Below are 21,875 nucleotides of genomic sequence, written 5' to 3' on the forward strand. Positions count from 1 at the left end.
AATTAAAATATCACAGAAGTAGTAGCTAAATACTTGAGACAAACACAAAAGTAAAGTAATTCTATCAATAAGCCTTTCTTGTATTATTAAAAGCATTTGCTTTTCTAATCTCATTTTGAAATGACTGTCGTTTATATGCAATAGATCATGACGAATCCATTAAATGCCTATAATGCTCTCATGGAGGCATCCTTTCACCATCACTTAAATCCACATTTAGCTTTAAATGCTGTTTTTGTGTCTGTAGTCAGTAGGTATCATATGTTTTTATACCTATATGAAAAAAGTCATTAGACTCTTCTGTATCAGTAAGTAGTGGAAGCATTCAGTATCCAGTGGCCTGAATTAGAAACTCATGTCATGATTGCCTCAGTAGAATAAAACTTTCAGCACATGAAAACATTATTTTGAAACAACTCCAGCTGAAAATATCAGAAGCCGAGTAGTTTGCCCACCTTTGCGGGAATATGTCATATAGACAATTAATATAAAAATAATATAGTTAACCTAATGGCAATCTAATGTCTCCATCAGCATATGAAGTATGTGGCCACTGTTTTGTTCTCTGTTTTATTAATGCTGCTATGTCATATAAATTGCCCCCAAAATCATCGTTTACTTAAAATATTTCATTATCCTGTACCACAGTGTTCTCAGCAACTTCACAAAATGCAGAATGCTAAATGCATTTGAGGAGACAGATTTTTAATCCAGAATCACAAGCAACTACATGAGGTAAATGATAAAAAAGTTAATACTTAAATAACAGGTGCTCATATCCCCTGGATGGTATTTTATAATCTATTTGCATTTAGAATCACCCAGATCATCTGTGAAAAGAATTTGAGAGCCCCATTGGAGACCCACCAAATCAATCTGTGGGGATGAAGCCCCACATTTAAAAACAATTTTTTATGTTTTAATTTTTGGTTGTGCCTTGTGGCTTTCAGGATCTTAGTTTCCTGAGCAGGAATTGAACCTGCACCCTCCTCAGTTAAAGCCCAAGTCCTAACCAGTGGACCTCCAGAGAATTCCCAGGCTTTCCATTTTAAACAATCATCCCAAGTGATTCTAATCACATTAAAGCTTGAAAACTACTACTCTAGGACTAGGGGCATGAACAAGATGCCATATTTTGTAGTTGGAATGCTCAAAATGTAAACATCTTCCCAAGGATAATGCTAACAATGTTAAAAATGTGTCATGTTTTATCTCCTCTGGTAGATTACCCTAAGCTCCAAATAAGGGCATGGATTAATTAATTGATTAACTAGTTGATTGACTCATTTATTCCTTCACTGAACAAGTTACTAGGCATCATTTATGAGCTTGGCACTATTCTGGGGGACCTTGTATTGTTATAAAACAGTAGGCAAATTTTTGATGCCTCAAGATATTCCTCACAACAGTGTTTACTTGAAATATGGTCAACAGTTCTTCATTGGATATTGCTGAATAAAGGAGAGAATAAATGCACTTATGGTTCCTATTTGCACCATAAAAAAATTATTGTGTATCTTGAAAATAAACAATTTCCTTAATTACCAACTCTTTGTAGTGAAGCAGATATGACTAAAAACCTCAGTCCTTTCTAGTACATACAGATTTTAACAATTTATTAAAATAATCATTGAAAATAACCGCCACTCAGAAATTACACAAAGGCACTCCAAGGTCACAAAATGGAATTTTTTAAAAGCCTCATTTCAGTGACCAATATTTAAGAGGTTTGCTCCTCTTTAGAGAAAACTGATTTTACAGCATAGAGAGTATGCAGTGGCAAAGTCTTTTAAAAGCTATCCAACAAAGAATGGATAATATGGATAGTGATAGAAAACTTATGCATGTGTGGATATATATACACACACACACACAAATAACTTTTTCGGTTGTTTGTGGTTGGCATTAAATGCAAGAAAATGATCTAAATTTCACTTTACTGGAAGTGATCATAGAGATTATCTGGTATAATCCCCTAGTTTAATACATGTGAAATATGACACTTAGGGAGGAAAAAAAACCTTGACCTAGGCTTATTCACTTAATTAGCAACATCACCAGCACTAATCCTTGAGTTCCTCTTTTTCAATTTTTTGTAGTATCAACATTTTTCGTAGCATCACATTGGGTGCTATGTGTTCGTTCTTCTAAACAAAAGAACCAGAAGGATAATAATCTATGGTGTTTTTAACTTCTTCATTGCCTATTTTGCAGTAAAAAAGAGAAAAGGAAGTAGCAAGAAGAACTGGCCAGTATTTTAACTGACTCAAAATCTGTTCACCTCAAAAGGAACTCAAAAATTCTACAATGTACTTAGTTCCATGAGTTAAAAATCAAGCACAGATTTAAATCCCAAACAACTAAATGTGTAAATAAATGTCGGCACTTACTCTCATGTCTCTTAGACCTCAAGATGTGGTGTAAGGAGCATGAGAGGAAAGAGCCTGAAGACAAGAGTGTCTAAAATCACAATGCCAAGGAGAAAGATGTGCCCCCTAGCATCACACTGCAATATCCTAACAGGTTGTAACTGTGACACTGAATCAGATCCTGTGAATGAGAATAAGACAGGAAGCTGCCCTACTATCAGGCGTTGAGATAAGTGGAATTCAGGTTAAAAGGAAATGACAGTCATTACAGCAGTAGCCACTTGTTGTGACTACTAGAAAGGAAGACAGAAAAAAATACTTGCAATAGCTCTTTGCAAAAGAAAAACAAAACCAAATGAAAGAAGTCTTCACTTTAACTAAACATCATACAGAATATAACCAATTACAGTCTACCTAAAATTGTGGAAGAATTAGTTTAAAAGTACTGAAAACACAATCAGCCTTTTAAAAAGGTTCTTTGAAAGAGATTTAAATAGACAATCTCAGTTTTAATCTCCTATTAAAAATTAATTCAATCAAGTTCATCTCAGACTGCCTATTTGGTTCCCATTAAACAATCGAGAACCTTAAGATATGCTTCTGAAAGGTTGGGGGGGATTCATATATTGAGCATCTAATAATTTTTAAATATTTAAAACTTCCTAAATTTGCTCCTGAATTTCTCTGCAAACAGCATTAGTTAATAATGAGCAAAAACAACTATGCAACGACAAACCACCCGTAAGTCAAGGTTTTATCTCTAGCACACGGCAGGGTCCTTGGTCCACAGAGGGCATGCAATCAGGTCTCAACATCCTTCCTGAGTCCTCCTTATGGAACTCCTGTAACTAGGAGCTTTTTCCAACATGTTCAATGAAAGGTTAAAAATAAGCCTAAAACAAACAAACAAACAAAACCTCTAAAGGGAACATACAAGCCCAAATTCCCTGCCTCCTGTTTGTACCATCACTTCTATGGGAAGGGGAGCAATAACAGTGTTTAAAATTCTGATATCATGCCCCACCCAAAGATTCTACCCATGTGACCTTGAATAAGTCACGTTACATCTCTCTCAAGTTTATTGCCTTGCTAAATGGAGTTAATGATAGTATCTTTCTCATAAGATTGCTTTGAGGATTAAATGTGTGCTGCACATGGAGGGGTAATGCTATGGCTGCTGCTGCTGCTGCTAAGTCGCTTCAGTCGTGTCCAACTCTGTGCGACCCCATAGACAGCAGCCCACCAGGCTCCCCCGTTCCTGGGATTCTCCAGGCAAGAACACTGAAGTGGACTGCCATTTCCTTCTCCAATGCACGAAAGTGAAAAGTGAAAATGAAGCTGCTCAGTCATGTCCGACTCTTAGCGACCCCATGGACTGCAGCCCACCAGACTCCTCCGTCCATGGGATTTTCCAGGCAAGTGTACTGCAGTGGGGTGCCATTGCCTTCTCCAATGCTATGGCTGGTAGAGAGTAAATATCCAATAATCATCAACTATTGCTACTACCATCAGAAAGGTGGTGGCAGTTATGACTACTCTGAAATCTGAGATCCTTTGTAATGCATGTAGTGAAACTTAATAAACAGGAAAGTGTTACTTAAATAAATTCCTGCTAAACTGATAAATTATTAGTGTCAATTATGTTTACACAATGGCCTTGCTTTGCCATTTTCTCGTAATTAAGACATGCATAACTTCTAGTACTAAATATTGCCTCATCCGAACCAGTGAAAAGAGGAAAAGCTCATTTTTTCTTTATTTGGATACCAAAGCCAGATTTGAGAGCTTCAGTGTACAGTAATGCTGCTATTTTTCCCATTTAGGGTTTACCAAGTCCACTAATTTACAGTCAAGTTGAAATTCTCAACTACTTCAATATAAGATTATATCTTTAATTTCTTTTTCACCCAGCAACAGCAAAGCACATACATCAGATCATCCTTGACTCTAAGACAGAATATCACCCAATTTGCAATTAAAATTTTATCAGTGCATTTCAAACAAAGGTGCCTTGTCATTCCTGCTGAAACATTGGGAGGGTTATGAGGAAACTTACAATAAAAATTTTTTAAACACTTTGTATGTAGTAACTTAATAACAACTTCATGAGAACAATTATCAGGGGATTGACAGAATTTGTTAACAGCAACAGTAACAAGAAACATTTAGGAAGCTAAGTCTAACTCTGAGATAAAATCGTTTCTCCATTTTGAAAAAAGAAAACTGAGGCACAATCAAGTAAAAAGCAGTCTGATCCCAGAGTCTAAGTTCTTATCTACTTTTCTACATATAGATATTTTGGCTTCTATAAATGTTACTTTCATGAAATATAGCATATCTATATCCTAGCAAAATGCTCTAAGCACTGAACCAAAATCTCCGAATTATCTTTTAACCTTTATAGACATTGAAGAAATAAAAAAACAAAGAGCACACTATGAATTTTAGAATGGAATACATAAAAATACCCAGGACTCCTACCTCAAGTCTGTCTGTCCGCATTAATTTCTGTGCAGCAGCTGCAGCAGCTGCAGGTACAGGGACCCCAGGGTTCCCTGTAACCAACATTGGTGCAGTCGGTAAGATCTCTGCTGGAACCAGGCTTGGGGAAACAGGTCCCAGGTAGGGATTAAAGGCTGCTGCTGATGCATTGGTAGCTAAGCTTGGTGCAACTGAAAACATTGGCTGAAAAATAAAATATAAGGTAAAATTTAATAGGCAGGTCTTGGTTCAAAGTCGATATCGTACATTATATATCATTCCTCCCTCCATGCATGCATGCATGCATCCGTGTATCCATCCATAATCCATTCTTCCTCTGCTCCCTTCCTCCCTCCCCCTCCCTATCTCCACTTAACTGTACATTTATTAACTCTCATTTAGATTAAGAATGTTTCTTAAATAAGCATTCATCAAATCAATGTTTCTCTAAAATATAATGGTTAATTTATCTAGGAAATTTTCCACTGGGATTTTGAAGCTTGGGGTCTACAGTACTTGCAATTACTTTCTGAAAACAGCTCAACCATTCAACACAGAAACTTCTTGTAGTTACCTAAACTCCACCTTTGTCCTGATTTAATCCTAGATAATTGTCTAAGAAAATACATTTCGTAACTGCTATGTCAGATGTACCTGAAAGATTTGTTTACAACTGTTAACAGGTTGCAAGTGTCTTATTATCTGGAATAAATAAAGCAGAACTCCCAGTGGATAATAGAGTTTCACAGTCAATGTAAACTGTGAATAAATCTCAGGATATATGAAAGGTGATGATGACACCATTTCTTTTGAGCACATAAGATAAAGTGTTTGGCATATGTATTTGTTGTAGGTCTTCCTGGGGAAATAGATGTTCCACCAGCTTCTTATTCCTTTGTGAGAGACTTTACAGCAGATTCAGCTTACTATGGAGAAATGAAGTCTGAAAAGAATACTCCTAAAGAAGTGCATTATGATTGTTCAAGGAAATACATATAGTAACACTGAATAAATGCTGTAAGATAGATTTTTCTGCCAGAAATGCTTTCATGAATATATGAGGATGGCTTCCATTTGTTGATATGAAAATCTGTATGTCAGGAAATATATCTGTTCTTGAGTAAAATTAAATAATTTACCTGAAATTTACTTTAACAATGTGCTTTTTCATTTTTCAAAGCATAACCTAGCACAATTTTCCACCTTACTGGTGGTATATTTTCAACCTCCTAAGTCAATGGAGTTTTCATTCTTGATGTTTAATCTATGTGTAATAATAATGTTTGCTTCAAAAACACAAAAACAAATGGACAAAATGGATCCTATTCTTTAAGGTAATTTTCAACAGTTTGTTATCTTTACCCTGCAGTAAGGTACAGAATCATAGAAAGTTTTTTTTTAGAAAGAAAGGGACATGAGAATGTAGATAATTCCTCCCTCTGATAGGAATAAGAAGTCAGATGATCCAAGAGTTTACTTAGTACTCAAGGGAGTTTTACAGAATAAGGTAAAACTTATTTTACATGCAATCAAGATGTATATGTTACAGAAATAATTTTTATAACTCAGAAGTATCTTTAAAAATAAACTCTTTATCTAATTTGGCTCTGACTCATCCTGTATTTAGAAGAATAACACAGAATTCAAGTATTCCTTTTTTCTTAAGGCAGTGGTTCTCAATTATGTGTAATTCTATCTCACAGGGAATATTTTGCAACATCAGGGGATATTTTTGGTTGTCACAGCTGGGGGGCACTATTGCATCTAATGAGGATAGGCAAATAATGTGGGAAGTATCCTACATCACATAGAAAAGCCCCACATAACATAGACTTATCCAGCCTAAATGTCAATAGTGCTAGGGTTGAAAATCTCTGACAGCCTTCTCTTCATGTCACAAATTGTTTTAGGACAACATGTTTGCAGCTAGCATATACAGTCTTAATCACACGACCGTGTAATAGAGAAAGTTAATACAACGTTTGATTCACTTAGGAGAAGAAAAAGTATATCATAGAGTCCACAGACACTTTCAAATTAATATAATTATGCTTCCCAATGTGTTGGTCTGAATGCCATGGTTAGCTGCCCTGTCAGGTTGATGTCTCTTGCTAAAACAGCCTAAAGTAATACTTCTAGTTCCCAGTTCCATCTCTGCCTAAGGCAGCTACCCACCGATAACAGAAAACTGCGGGAGTCCCAGATATTAAAAATCAATAACCTGTCAGAAATGGGAGCCCAGAGCAATCTCTCAAGTCCATTAACAGCTACTTATTCAAATAGCAGTTGATCTGATGTTGCTCCACTGACTATTGGCTGCCAAGGTAGCAGTAAGACAACAGTTTACCTGTACAATAAATACATGTGGTACCTGGGTCTCTATTCAGAATTATTCAGATTAAACTTACACTGTTGCTGCTGCTGCTGCTGCTGCTAAGTCACTTCAGTCGTGTCCGACTCTGTGTGACCCCATAGACGGAAGCCCACCAGGCTCCCCCATCCCTAGGATTCTCCAGGCAAGAACACTGGAGTGGGTTGCCATTTCCTTCTCCAATGTGTGAAAGTGATACATACTATCAAAGGCAATATGTGACATTTTCAGCCACATGCAGACCAGCACTTTAATTTTTCTCTTAGATATTTAAGAACTATAAGTAATTTAGCATAGTAGACTAAAAAACTAGTTTAGAATATAGAGAACAGAAACCAGTCAATATTAATTCTTGCCATGAATTAATATGCATTTCTAGAGAGGGTATTTTAAATGTAAACTTCAGAAAGTAATTGAGATATTTGTCACTTCGCACAATCTGCTAAAATTATTTAGAAGCAGAGGTCAAATTGGCAAACTTATCTGGAGGGAAGAAACCATTCTTAAACATTTTAAGAAAATAAGATCAGTGGCCAATAAAATTCAGCTTTGTTAAATATCATTGAATAAAACAAATTTATAATCTGCAATACATATAAAACAGCAGTTCCATATTACAGATAAAAGAATACTTTCATTAGATAAAAATACTGATCTTACTAACTGGCAAGGATTTTTCCACTGGATTGTCTCTACAGGGTTGTCACATGAATTGACTTTCTGACAATTCAGCAAATGTTAAGAACTTTAGGGCACTGTCCCCAAGTAAAATCAGTAGCAGCTTTCAAAATTCTAAAACATCAACTATGAAGCAAGCATTATCTCAAATTGCTCCCTCTCCAGATAAGTAGCATTATTTGCTAAACAGGCAGACAATAAATAACAATAGCTCTATACTTTGAAATTTGATTCCAAAAGTTGCCCCAAAAACATCTCCATCAAAGCGCAACATCCCTTCGTTTCTTCAGAGCTTTTGTAAATTCGTTATATCTCTTTTTCAAGGAGCACCTTGCTGGAGGCAGGTCATTGCTGGCCCCATCAGAGGGCCCTAATCAGACTAGCGAAGCGCTTGAACTGTGGCACTGCCAGTTCTCTATTACAAAAGCCATCCTGCAGAGTTCAGCAGAATCGCAGACTGATATTAATGCAATGGTATTATCAAGTAGCATCCTATTTTCTCCTAAGTATCCACAGGAAAATGTATAATTATGTAACTGGTGCATTTGATCCTGACTACATCCTTGTAATAATGATTTACAGATATCTTTGTTCCCAGAAGGCATAAAGAAGGTTGCTTTATGATTGTCTTTTTTGCCAGTGAACACCCTCAGCAGAGAAAAACAAACTGCAATCTTACTAATGCTGGTGCATTTACAGGCTAATCATTTGTTTGTTTTAAATGAGACATTTGATTCCATTAAAGGTAATCAGGCTTTATTATGAATGAAAACATTATTCAATTTCACTTTAGGACCCTAGTTAAATGTGTGCAAACATGATTACTGCAATAATTCTATTTATTGTGTGCCAGGTATTGTGCTAAGCGCTTTACCTGTGTTATTATATTTAATCCTCATAATAGTAGAAAATATATTCCTTGGAGCAAACAAAAGCAAAACCTCCACTGCTTTTATGTCAAGGAGGAGGGGGACACATTTAGTTCACTATTAAGTCCCCAGAACTGAAAATGATGTCTGGTATACAATAGGCATTCAAAAAATACACACTGAATAAGAATTTGAATGAAAGGGTGAATAATTTACAGCCTTATCAAGTGGATATTATTAGTTCCATTTAGCAAATAAGGAAAAGAGTTCACAGAGACTACGTGCATGTGGTCACAAATGAGTGCACACCGGTGTGGTTCTAAAACCAGTGGTTCTCAATGTTGGCTGTCCAACAATCACCCGGACAACCTGAAGCCTAGAATGCCCTGGTTAAATAAACTCTCCATTCATCAGAATTTTCTAGGCAACAGTATTTTTTTAAGCTCCTGGGGAAGTCCGATTCCATATACTATGCGGTCTTCTACCATTTAAAAACAGAAATGGGTCCAGTTTTCAGATTCTATATAAGGTCTCTAAGAACACATGTTTCCTTATGGCTCGCTGCTTTTGAACATGGGTTTCCCTCCACAACAGAGGCTGATCCTGCCAAGCCCAAATGCTTAATAACTAATTAGCCTTCAAGAATCAGGACTCTTTCTCCTGGTGTTTGAACTGATTCATCCATAGCTCCAACTATGAAAGGAATTTCCTGCCCTCAGTTCCTACGAAACTCTTCATCACTAGAATCCAGTACTGATCACTAAGTGCGTTTACTTAACCATCTCTTCTACTTCGGCTCTCAGAGTGCAGTCTCATGCACTGTGCTTTGTCTACTAATATATCTGGCACTTGGCATCTATACAGGTCTCTACAAATATTTGCTTAACAAATGTATTTATGGATTTGCTGTTTTTCCCTGCCACAAAAACTAACAAATACATTAAATGTTTTCTAGTACACATATCTGAAAATTTAAAAAGATTTAGTGTTATTTTCTCCCAATCTCACATTTTAATTTCTTTACTATGCCTGTTTAAAATTTATTTTATTTTCAATTATCACTTTTTTTATATACTGAACTAAGCTTCATTAACATATTGTTACCAAGCTGTAATCTTGCAAATATCATGGGGGTCCTAATTTATTTTATTTTAAACACTGTGTGAACAGTGTTTGCATACAATGTTTACTATTTTTAATAAAATGGAGGGAGTATATAAAATAGATAATACATAATCAGTATGTTCTGGGATACAGAACACAAGTTTTAAGTCAAGAGTTTTCAAGATTTTATGGGTATGTGTTCATGTGTGTGTTTGTGAAGATCAAATTTTTAAGCAGGGAAAAACAAAGCTCTTAAAAAAATTAACAGCTCACAATCAAAGTGTACAAAGCCATGTTTCTGGGTAGGTACAACCCTGTACAAAAGCTATAAACAGTCTCTGTAAACAATTATTTTGCATGGAAACACAGAACCAAAAGTTAATGGGAATTATCAACAAATTCACATCACAGTGTATTTTTTTCTAAGAAGGTAGCACATAACTGGAATAAAATGAGAAATACTGTTTTAAACTCCACTTCTAGACTGACTTGCTGACTGGGCAAATCACACGACCACTTCCTTTATTCTGAATTTCACATTATCCTTCAAGCGAGTTCTCCTGAAGTAATAAATACTTAAAAAAGCAGCCTCACTCCTAGTCATCCACACAGAAAGGTATTAACAAACACAGGCTGGTGCCTAAGATTCAGGGCCCATTCTCAAGCTGCTTGAAGAAGCAGAGGCTCCTTGACAGAATCAGGCAGTAAGACGGGCAGGTTGAATGCAATAAGACTCAGGGTGACTGACCCGGAAACATTTTACCAGAAGTACCTGGGGATAAAGCAGCCTTATCTCAACTACTAGTTGGATAATCTAGAAAGTAAAGCACTAAAAAACTATTTAAGAATTTCCAAGTGTTCCTGAGTGTGACAAATGACAACTTCAAAGCTTTCAGCAACCAACTGACAAAAAATGCTTGGACGTGAAGGGACAGCAAAGGCAGTTTTGCTGTCAGGAGCAGCAAAGGAGCTTCTAAGACTTTAGCTAAATCCAGTAACTCTGAATTTCTCTGTCCCTTAGAAGCAATAGTTAGAACTAGACACGGAACAACAGACTGGTTCCAAATTGGAAAAGGAATACGTCAAGGCTGTCTACTGTCACCTTGCTTATTCAACTTATACGCAGAGTACATCAAACAAAATGCCAGGCTGGATGAAGCAAAAGCTGGAAACAAGATTGCTGGGTGAAATATCAATAACCTCAGATGTGTACATGATATTATCCTTATGGCAGAAAGTGAAGAAGAACTAAAAAGCCTCTTGATGAAAGTGAAAGAGGAGAGTGAAAAGGCTGACTTAAAACTCAACATTCAGAAAACTAAGATCGTGGCATCTGGCCCCATCACTTCATGGCAAACAGATGGAGAAACAATGGAGACAGTGATAGACTTTATTTTCGTGGGCTCCGAAATCACCGCAGATGGTGACTACAGCCATGAAATTAAAAGATGCTTGCTACTTGGAAAAGCTATGACCAACCTAGACAGCATACTAAAAGGCAGAGACATTACTTTGCCAACTAAGGTCCGTCTAGTCAAGGCTATGGTTTTTCCAATAGTCATGTATGGATATGAGAGTTGGACTACAAAGAAAGCCAAGCACCGAAGAAGTGATGCTTTTGAACTGTGGTGCTGGATAAGACTCTTGAGAGTCCCTTGGACTGCAAGGAGATGCAAACAGCCAATCCTAAAAGAAATCAGTTCTGAATATTCATTAGAAGGACTTATGTTGAAGTTGAAACTCCAATACTTTGGCCATTTGATGCAAAGAACTGACTCACTGGAAAAGGCCCTGATGCTGGGAAAGATTGAAGGCAGGAGGAGAAGGGGACAACAGAGGATGAGATGGTTGGATGGCAACACTGACTCGATGGATATGAATTTGAGTAAGTTCTGGGAGTTGGTGATGGACGGGGAGGCCTGGTGTGCTGCAGTCCATGTGGTCACAAAGAGCTGGACATGACTGAGAGTCTGAACTGAACTGAACTTAGGTTACTTTGAATTCATGAAATGCATAGGGAATTCGATATGAGTTCTGCACTTCTAAGTGGCTAGTGTGTGTATCTTCAGGGCAGCTACTATGAGAAATTATGGATAGTCAAGGCCAACGTTTGGGTGCACAGGTAAAGGCATGGGAGGGGGCATGGCTAGGGGGCCTCTAGAGCTCAGTTACAGCCCCTCAAAACCCTGCTGATACAGACCTCTTCAAGGGCAATGCCAAGAACCTAGAATCGACAGAATTTCTAAAAAGCATCTTTCTGGGATGGACCAAAGAAATATAAGAGATGCCTCCAAGTTGTGAAACCCTAGGTGCAATCTATTTTTGGCTATTTAGCAATTTATTGTTAGATTACCTTGTATCAGAGACTGCACGACAAAGTAACAGTATTTTTTAAAGTACTGTGTGTGTATTAGTTGCTCAGTCATGTCCAACTCTTTGTAACTCTATGGACTGTAGCCTGCCAGGCTTCTCTGTCCATTTTTTAAATCTACTTTAAAAGTATTACCTAGATAAAAAAAAAAATCCAAAATTATTATTTTTTAATTTGGATAATTAAATACTCTAGGTCCTCTATTTATCTTCAAAAATCATACAACAAACTATTTGCATTTTTATTAGTGACTGAGAAATGACAATACAATTAATACCAATTATTTGATGATTTACTATGATAAATTTAAGGAAGTAGACACACAGATTCAATTACTTATTTTTAAATACTTATTTCCTTATCTTATGAAATGGGAATAATTATATAGTTGGGAGGATCTTGCAAGTAATATGTCTTATTAAACTTTTCACTATATGTTGAAGAAGGTCAGGGATTTTTAATGAATCAACCAAAGACCCAAAATGAGTTGGTGACATGTCTGCACTTAGTGTTTCTACAGCATGGACGCCAGAACCTGAACAGCTTGGGTGAAAATCATGGCCCTCCTACTCACTAGCTATGTAACTTGGGCAAACTAGTAAAACTCGGAACCCCTGAGTCTTCATCTCTAAGGCTGGATAATATTCCCTACTTTATAGTATGGTTGTGAGGGTTTATGACACATAAAGTGCTGAACGCCTTAAATGTCCTCAGAGTACTGTAATTACTACCCCCCTCCCCCAATGTTATGTTCTCTTTCTGATTCATGGTTTGGCACATTTCACTACAACATAATCAAGTCTATGAAAACAAGAAACTCTCCTATAAATCCCACCATTTCCAAGATCAGTCCAGTGTCGTGTCCTGGAGATCTTAAATTTATAGACCTAGTTCTCTCAAACTTTGTGAGAAAATGAGAAACTAAACTCGGAGGCATGCTAACTATTTCCTGGTCCCAACAGTACTCTCATGAAGTCCCTGACTACCCCATTCTATGCTGCAGTCTCTGTAACTGGACTGTGTTCTGGTTCCCAGTTACAATTCCTTTGGAGTCTGGGGTCGGTAAACTACTGTGAATTTCTGTTTTTCCCATGTTTGGGAAAGTCGTTCCTTCATTAGTTCTTCACTTATTAGCAATTTTTAAAAATCTCTGCGACATCTCAGGAATAACACTAAATGCTTATGAATTTGATTAGACCTTCATAGCTCCCTCCTCTTTTCATGTTTCCTCCAGTTATGGTTTTGGGGTCACACTGGTTGGCCATAGAGAACTAAGATGCTTTACCTAATTGACTAAAATCCCTGCCACTACTTAAGATATTCCTGATACTGCCCAGGTTACAAACCTGCTCACAGTATTATCTCCTCTGATATCACCACTATGTGGGTTGGATCCAAGTTTATATCATGTCTTTGTACACCATCATCTAAATGGCCATCTTCTTTTGAGTGGCAACCTTTTTCCATATTTCCTAACCTTCCAGCCCTGTTGTAATTCCTGTTTGTAGGCTTAGCACTAAAATTCCAGTAAGCAGCTGGTTATGACCATCTCATTTATTTCTGAATCTCCATATCATTATCTTCATCAAAACAGGGCTTGCTACAAGAACGATGAAAGAGTCTCAGGTGGGGTTTTGAAGGCAAATTTCCTGGAGTAAAGCCTTCTCTACAGTCATTAAAAGCCCAAATGTTTCAAAATTGAATAATTAAAATGACTTCTATACTCATTACAAAAACGTCACTCTGAATGGAGTCTATTTTAGACTATGATCTCAGGATGCCTTTAGCAGAAGGGTAATTCCACATTCAAATCTAGTCATATCAAGGGAAATTAACATAAAATCTGAATAGGCTCACAACTAATAAAAATAAATGCTTTGTCTAAGCAGAGAATTTTCCAACAAAAATACCACAAAATGAGGTAATTTTTCTGGTTTCAGAAATCTGCAATTTAGTGATCTCATAAACAACACATATTTTGTTAATAGTATTTCAAAGACATGATTGGAATTGCTGTTTAGAGTTTGTCACAGGATTACGCCTATGATGACCCTGAAACGGCCTTGAGGGTAAAACTCAAGGACTGCCTCAGGAGGTGAACCAATACTTCACAGTGAGGAGCTCACTGCCATGACCTGTCCTTGTCGTCTGGGAACCACACTTGCTGATGTCAGAGGTGCTCCGGGACACTGAGAGGGAGGAGTCTGCCAGTAAGCACGCTTTAAATGTTTAAGTAGAACAAAGTATCTCACACTAAGGAAAGATCGTATATCAATTAAAGCAGCAGTCACCCCAAGGATTTATCACATCTTTGAAACCATGTGAGAGTCAAGTATAAGAGAACTCTTGTCCTATATTTTACACTACAGAGAAAGAGAAGACTTTTTTTTTTAAACCAAATGGAAATTTTCATGCTATCCCCACACAGACATGTGAAATTAACAGATGTCACAAAAACAAATTTAATATATCATATTGTTAACTGAGTTCCCAATAATGGAAAAAAATATATCAAGTGAAAACAGACAGAATTATAACATTCTCTCACCTCAACTGTATAGTATTGATAATTGGTATCACTGCCGATTGGATTTGGAGATCCCTCCCACCTCGAAATGCAATCCCCCCCTCTTTTTTGGAATGATTGGTTCATTAAGTTCTAAGAGAGAATAATAATTACATTGAGTTCAGGTGTTAAAATGTATCAGGAAAAAAAATTAGTTAGCACACATGCTACAGTTGCCATATCAGAAAAACCTGGGTCTTCACGTTTCTAGGACTCTATAATATTGCATATAAGTCAGTGACAGCAATATTCCAATTATTGCAAATTTCAACATGCATTTAAATACAAAATTACTATATCAAAATTAATATCAAAACATCTTTTGCAACTTAGTTATGATATTAATCGCTTACATTTTTGTGGATAAGTGTGAGTAAAGGTTATTAAAGTCATATGTCACATACACCCTCCCCCCAAATTCAAACAAACAAATAAATAAATATGCTCAGAATCATAGGTTATCTACCTACACTCTTCAGTAAACATTAAATCTGTGTGACCACCTAGAATTTAGAAAATTTAGCTTTTTCCCCTAAAAAGTCCATGGAGTTTCTGCCTCTCCTGATTAGTTCTCTGATAAGACTTCCAGATCTATGATATGAATTCACCACTGTCCGAATTTTCCTAGCATCTGTAACTACCAAATAGTTTCAATTCATAATAAGTTTAAAAGAATAATGAAGGCTCCTTTTCAAGAAAGATAACTATATAGATTCTCTTTAATGAGAGAGGGAAGGGAAACATTTACTCAAAATTAAAGATGATTTACACCAATTTTCAAAATGACTATTAGTGTTAAAAAGAGCCTGAAAATGCACCTAGACTATACTGATAAGTTTAATGGTCATTTTTTAAAAGACCATTGTACATCTGCAAGTCACAGGATTTAATTTGAAGAGAATTTGAGGGGATAAACATCCTATCATGTCAATTTTCACATGATTTAGCCAGAAAATGAGTAACTTCATCGTGTAAAAATTGTTCCCAGGGAAATTGTTTCCAGGGTTTGACTGATAGTTTTGCTGGAAAATGCTAGGCAACTGATATTGTTGTTACCTGTGTTCACTTGATCTAGTGCAATCACCAATTTAACACTGAAACTGAGCACTCAGTAAGACAAACTTAAGGTAAGAGAACTAAGAACATGCTTACCACGGGTTGTAATGGGGCACCAGGCATCATGGCATTGGCTAGTTGCATTTGCTGGGCCAACATGGCCATGTTCTTCTGCTGAATCAAGTTATTGCGCCCATTTATCTCCAATTGTGTTTTTAAGTGTGGGGGTGGATGAAGATATTTGCAGTTCTCCCTGGAGCAACGACCCTAAGTAACGAAAGCAGAAAACATCATCTTAAAAAAAATAAAATCCACAAGTCTTAAAAAAAAAAAATCATAATAATACAAACCTATCTTGAATCTACCATGAGTCTTTCATACAATGTATTATCCAATGACTTTATAACACATTTGAATAAGTAATGAATTCACTCAAGTGTTTTATCAAAATGAGATATTAAGACATTTCAAAAAAGTTTCAAGCTTAGAGAAATTCCTGTATTAAAATATTAGCACTAATATTTCTAGATCCAAGTTTAAAAATCTACAAACTGCTAGGGTAATATTAACACAAAATATCAAATAAAAATTTTAAGATCCTTCCTTAATGTCTCCTGGCTAATTTTAATGAACCCAAAAGAATCATGAAGTTTTACCATCTACTTTTACTTGTACTGAGTTGTAAGGAAATGAACTTACAGGACTCAAGGCACACTGTATCTTCAGTAAAACACCTTTACACATATCTCATAAGATGTTAAAATTACTACTAAGCGTTATGAGCCTATTTATTAAGAAATGTATAGATGAAAGGGAGGAAATTCCTACATATTTCCTGCTGAATACAGAGATCCGTAAGTACAATGAAATATTGGTGAAAAATGCAGACTTTAACCTTTCAGCAATAAATCTAGTCTCCATTACCTAAGAATTATAAAACAACAGAAACAGATGTTTACCCTTCAAAACTTATAAAATGGAGAAACAAAATAAGTTACTATAAAATAATAAATATGAATATACGTTTCTTTTGGGATGATTCATCTCATCAAAATATATATAAGTCTGTATTATGAAATATTGTCAGGGACAGACCCATTTATTTCAATACAGTATTGTCAAGTCATATTGATAGTTATTACCTCATAATCGCTTTCACCAGTAAATTTAGTTAGAACTGTTTGTGAGGGTAAAAAAAGACTTAATTGATGCCATCAACCACTTTCTTGAGCTTTCTTTGATTTTTCTAAGAAAAACCTACCTGTTTATCATAATTTGACCTTGTACTGTAAACTGACTCAGAAAACTTTTGTTTGTAAGAAAATGTCAAAATTCTAATTTTAATGACCTATTTCTGGCTTATTTTGATTAAAGTTTTGGGGAATAAGTTTATCCACAGGCTAATATCATAGGATACTGCCTGCTCTGTTAACAAGCTTTATGTAATAAAGCATTACTAATAATATTTCAAGTTAGAAGGCAGTAGAGAGCAGTGAACAATAGCAAGGACATTACAGGTCTCAGGACATGGGGTGGAAGCTGAGCTCTCTCACTCATCAGCTACATGAGCTGCATAAAAAACTAACTTCCTTAAGCCTCAGGCTTTTCATTCATTTCAAAATTGCTATATAACCTACGTGCATGTATGCTAAGTTGCTTCAGTAGTGTCCAACTTCTGCGACCCTATGGACTGTGGCCTGCCAGGCTCCTCTGTCCATGGGGTTCTCCAAGCAAGAACACTGGAGAGGGTTGCCATGCCCTCCTCCAGGCAATCTTCCCTACCCAAGGATCGAATCCATGTCCCTTATGTCTTCTGCATTGGCCCTATATAACCTACACTATATAAGGAAACCCTATATAACTACACTATAAGTTTATTTTGAAGATTAAAAAAGATAATGTATATGTCACATCCTTGGCCCTGTCCAGCACTCTTCGAGGAACAAGGGGAAGGTCAAAAGCTGCTGTTATCACCACTCCCAGCACATTTTAAATTGTATACACAATAACAGAAAAACAAAATATTGGCATGAAGGCAACTTTTATACCATTAATCACAGCTATTGATACATTCACAAGTAAAGTAACAGGTACATATCTCTGATTTATTCCATAGGAAATCATTGTGCCTGATACCTGTTGAGATCATGAGTATGTTATTAGCTTAAAAGCATCTGGATGCAAAACAACCTTCACAAAAACAACACTTCAAGTCACAAGACAAACCACGGTGAATGGCTAGCCAACCACGGATGACATGTGGTCTGATATCAGAAATATCCAAGTTTGGGTATTTCAGAGAAAATCTACTTTTTCAGTACAAAGAATAACTTGGTTCTAATGGATGTGAGAGTTGGACTGTGAAGAAAGCTGATCGCCAAAGAATTGATGCTTTTGAACTGTGGTGCTAGAGAAGACTCCCGAGAGTCCCTTGAACTGCAAGGAGATCCAACCAGTCCATCCTAAAGGAGATCAATCCTGGGTATTCATTGGAAGGACTGATGCTAAAGCTGAAACTCCAATACTTGGCCACTTCATGCGACGAGTTGACTCACTGGAAAAGAGTCTGATGATGGGAGGGATTGGGGGCAGGAGGAGACGGGGACGACAGAAAATGAGATGGCTGGATGGCATCACCGACTCGATGGACATGAGTTTGAGTGAACTCCGGGAGTTGGTGATGGACAGGGAGGCCTGGTGTGCTGTGATTCATGGGGTCGCAAGGAGTCGGACACGACTGAGCGACTGAACTGAACTGAAGAAAAATTCTGGTTATTAATATCTCTACATCATATTTCTTACTAAGACTGGACTTATTTAAGTGCAGATAAGCTGGGTTATATCCACTCTTGAGGATTCAGTTAATGTCGGTTCACTCAGATCACTTTCTATAGTTCTACAAATTCCATAAATAACACAGAGACAGCCCTGGGCGCTGAAAGCAGCCTTGTGAGCATGAACACTGGTCTTCCTCTCTCTTCATCCTAAGGCCTCCCTGGAGCACAAACCTCTAGGGCCCTCCAACCTACAAACACAGCCTATATGGAAACAATAAAGGAAAGAAACCACGTACAAATCACCATATATTCTGTATCACTGCATCTCAAAACTTTTAATAAAAACTCAGGCCCTTTGGTTTTCCTTTTGTCTTTACTACATGTACTCAGGAAAAATGTCATTCTACTACATTTCTTACATAGGCTCCCTTTCCATGCTCAGCTTGATTTGGGTGTATTGGAGCCTTGCTTTAAAAAAGCTATCTATGTCCCAAAGAATCAACTGAGGACATTTTGTGGAAAAGGTATGCAGACTACCTAGCCTCTTTCACACAGAGTTTGTGGCAACAGACCTGGGGGTCCAGGGATCTACATTTTAACAGTATTCCAGGTTATTCTGATATAGCAGGAAACACTATAAACTACAATTCTGCAAAGCCATGTGAATTTTTCATTGACATCTGTGGAAAAAATAACAGAGTAGCCTCCGCAATGGAGGCTCCAAGTTTCACTAAGGAGAAAAGAAGATCTGTGTAGAGATTCGATGCACTTGGCATCCTAAACTCTATACAGTGCTGAGAATATATTCTAAACCATCTAAAAACAGAAAATCAATCAGTATCTTCTGCTCACATACACAAATTTCTGTATAGGAGCTATGATTCTAAATCATTAGAGATTTTATTCCAAGATACGATAAATTAGGTTGCAGGATTACTGCAAAAACATGAATAAGTTTTTGTAAAGTTTTGATTGCTACAGACAGAATGGAACCAAGCTGTTTCAGTCGCATCAGATTTTTTTCAACTGTATGGACCATACATCTCCAGGCTCCTCTGTCCATAGGACTCTCCAGGCCAGAATATCAGAGTGGGTCTCCTTTCCCTTCTCCAGGGGATCTTTCCAATCCAGGAATAGAACCCAGGTCTCCCTCAGTACAGACGAATTCTTTACGAGCTGAGTCACAACGGAAGCCCAATAACAAGCAGTTGCCTAATCCAGCACCCTATCTGTTAAAAGTACTAAAAATAATACGAGTAGCAAAACTCCATGACAGTGCATGACAATCACCAAAACTATAATAGAAGCTTGCCCTTAATCATCATTCTATATTGGCATATCCACTAAGAAAAAATGCCATTCTAATACATTTCTCACAACGCTATGTTTCTGTGGTTTACTTTTTTTGACTGCACTGAAATCTTACTCTCAGTGAGCTGGCCAGCTGATGCTATACAGCTTATATTGTAAATACCTTAGACTCCATTCAAGGAGACTTTTTATAAGTTAACAACACAGATTCCAAAGATATCCTTGTAATGCATATGCTGTATATTTTAAGGAAATGAAGGAAGTTCAATAAAATATTGATCCAGAATGAGTCCATTTTCCTCTAATAATTTTTCTACAACTTTAAATAAAAGTAACCTGTTCAAAAAAAGTAAAAAACTTCCTCTTGAAGTCTTAAAAGCCTATATACAGCAATAATAGTCATCAGAGATCATCTGAGGCCAATGGAGAGATCAAATCATCAAATCCTCAATTTCTGAAGTCACAAATTATTAAATTGTGAATTGAAGGGTTTTTTTATTAGCCTTTGAAATCAGTACAGTGTGATTTCAACAAGAAGATGTACACTATTGTTTGAGCCTCAAAATAAACGTCTAGTTAATTTTTAAACACTGTAGTCTAATAAAGTGTGTGTGTGTATGTTAGTTGCTCAGTCTTGTCCAACTCTTTGCAACCCCACAGACTGTAGCCCTACAGGCTCCTCTGTCCATGGGATTCTCCAGGCAAGAATACTGGAGTGGCTTGCCATTCCCTTCTCCACTAATAAAGTGTACTTTAAAATAATTACATATGTAGTATGAGTATATATAATACATATCTAAAAATGATATATGATGTATACAATGAGGTATAAATTGTAGAATAAAGAGAAAACGGAACAAAACAATGGTGGCGATTTAGAGATATAAGAAAACTATTTGTCAGCTATTTTCAATATTTAAGAACCTGCTAACAATCAAAAATAAAACATCTTACTTGGAACTTGTCCAAACTTAATAAAACCAAAAAAAAAATTATATTTGAAAACTAGAAAAACAAATTTCTGTTTTTAATTTCACTTCTTCCACCTAAAATGAAATACAATGACTTTTGAAGTCAGAATACAAAAAGACATCTCATTAAGTTACCAAATGGTGACTATGTTTTAGAATTAAAATTACTGAGTCATATTTGGGCAGACTCTGAAAAGAAAGGAGCAATGAAAAAATTATAAGGATACCAGCTAACATTCAAAAATCTTTTCCAACTTTCATTGGAAATACTGGTTTTCTGATATTTCAATTGTTAAAACTAATATTTTCCTTGCAACAGCTGAGATATGCAAATATTTTGAAGCACTTTCTAAAGACATTCTTTGCTCAGTTATTGGCCAGAAACACTGGCAAAGAATTTGGTAGCTTCCTACTGAAAACTGTTACTGGTTTTTGATCGACCTTTTTTCCCCCCCCAGCTATAATACAAATACTCAGAAAAAATCTGCCAAGGTGGGAGAGTGAGTGGCAGTCAAGAAATACTGTTTCACATTTTTCCAAAATGATGATTTTTATGGTTCTGTCATGCTTTTCAATGATCAATTCTAAGACAAGGGTGAATAAATTTACTTACATAATATTTATTTTTAAATTTATTTTACATATATATGCTAAATGCTTTTTTTTTTTTTCATTTAAGTGAATGAATGTAAGTTTAGCTCTAGGGATTAGTTTCTTGGCTTTTGCAAATATTGGAAATAAATTAATTGCATCTAAATCACAGGATATAATAGGTCTTTTGTATACCTCTTTATGATTCACTTGTTTCCATAAAGGTCCTGTGTCAGCTGAAAAAATACATGCATCCTAAAAAGTAGTTCAAGGTTTCTCTACCTCAGCACTACTGACACTGGAAACCAGATAAGCCTTTGGTGTGGGCGCTGTTAGCAGCAGGCCTGGCCTACTAGATGC

General features: G+C 36.4%; 1 protein-coding gene across 26 annotated transcripts in view; it reads right to left on the minus strand.

Moving 5' to 3' along the window:
- Nucleotides 1-21,875, minus strand: part of MBNL1 (muscleblind like splicing regulator 1) — a 222,165-nt gene that overhangs the window by 25,273 nt on the left and 175,017 nt on the right. For 21 of the 26 annotated variants that reach the window (XM_088839780.1, XM_088839691.1, XM_088839750.1 and 18 more), the window contains 3 exons: nucleotides 15,962-16,132; nucleotides 14,792-14,902; nucleotides 4,851-5,054 (listed from right to left, as the gene is read on the minus strand). In XM_088839780.1, the coding sequence (XP_088695906.1) occupies nucleotides 4,851-5,054; nucleotides 14,792-14,902; nucleotides 15,962-16,030 (384 nt within the window). In that variant the 5' untranslated portion in view covers nucleotides 16,031-16,132. The remainder of the gene's footprint in view (nucleotides 1-4,850; nucleotides 5,055-14,791; nucleotides 14,903-15,961; nucleotides 16,133-21,875) is intronic. The other 5 variants (XM_055411411.2, XM_055411353.2, XM_055411456.2 and 2 more) reach the window with 1 other exon arrangement.

This window comes from Moschus berezovskii, chromosome 1 (genome assembly GCF_049115385.1).
Source record: "Moschus berezovskii isolate FMDL1 chromosome 1, NW_MosBer_1.0, whole genome shotgun sequence".
Taxonomy (NCBI): Eukaryota; Metazoa; Chordata; class Mammalia; order Artiodactyla; family Moschidae; genus Moschus; species Moschus berezovskii.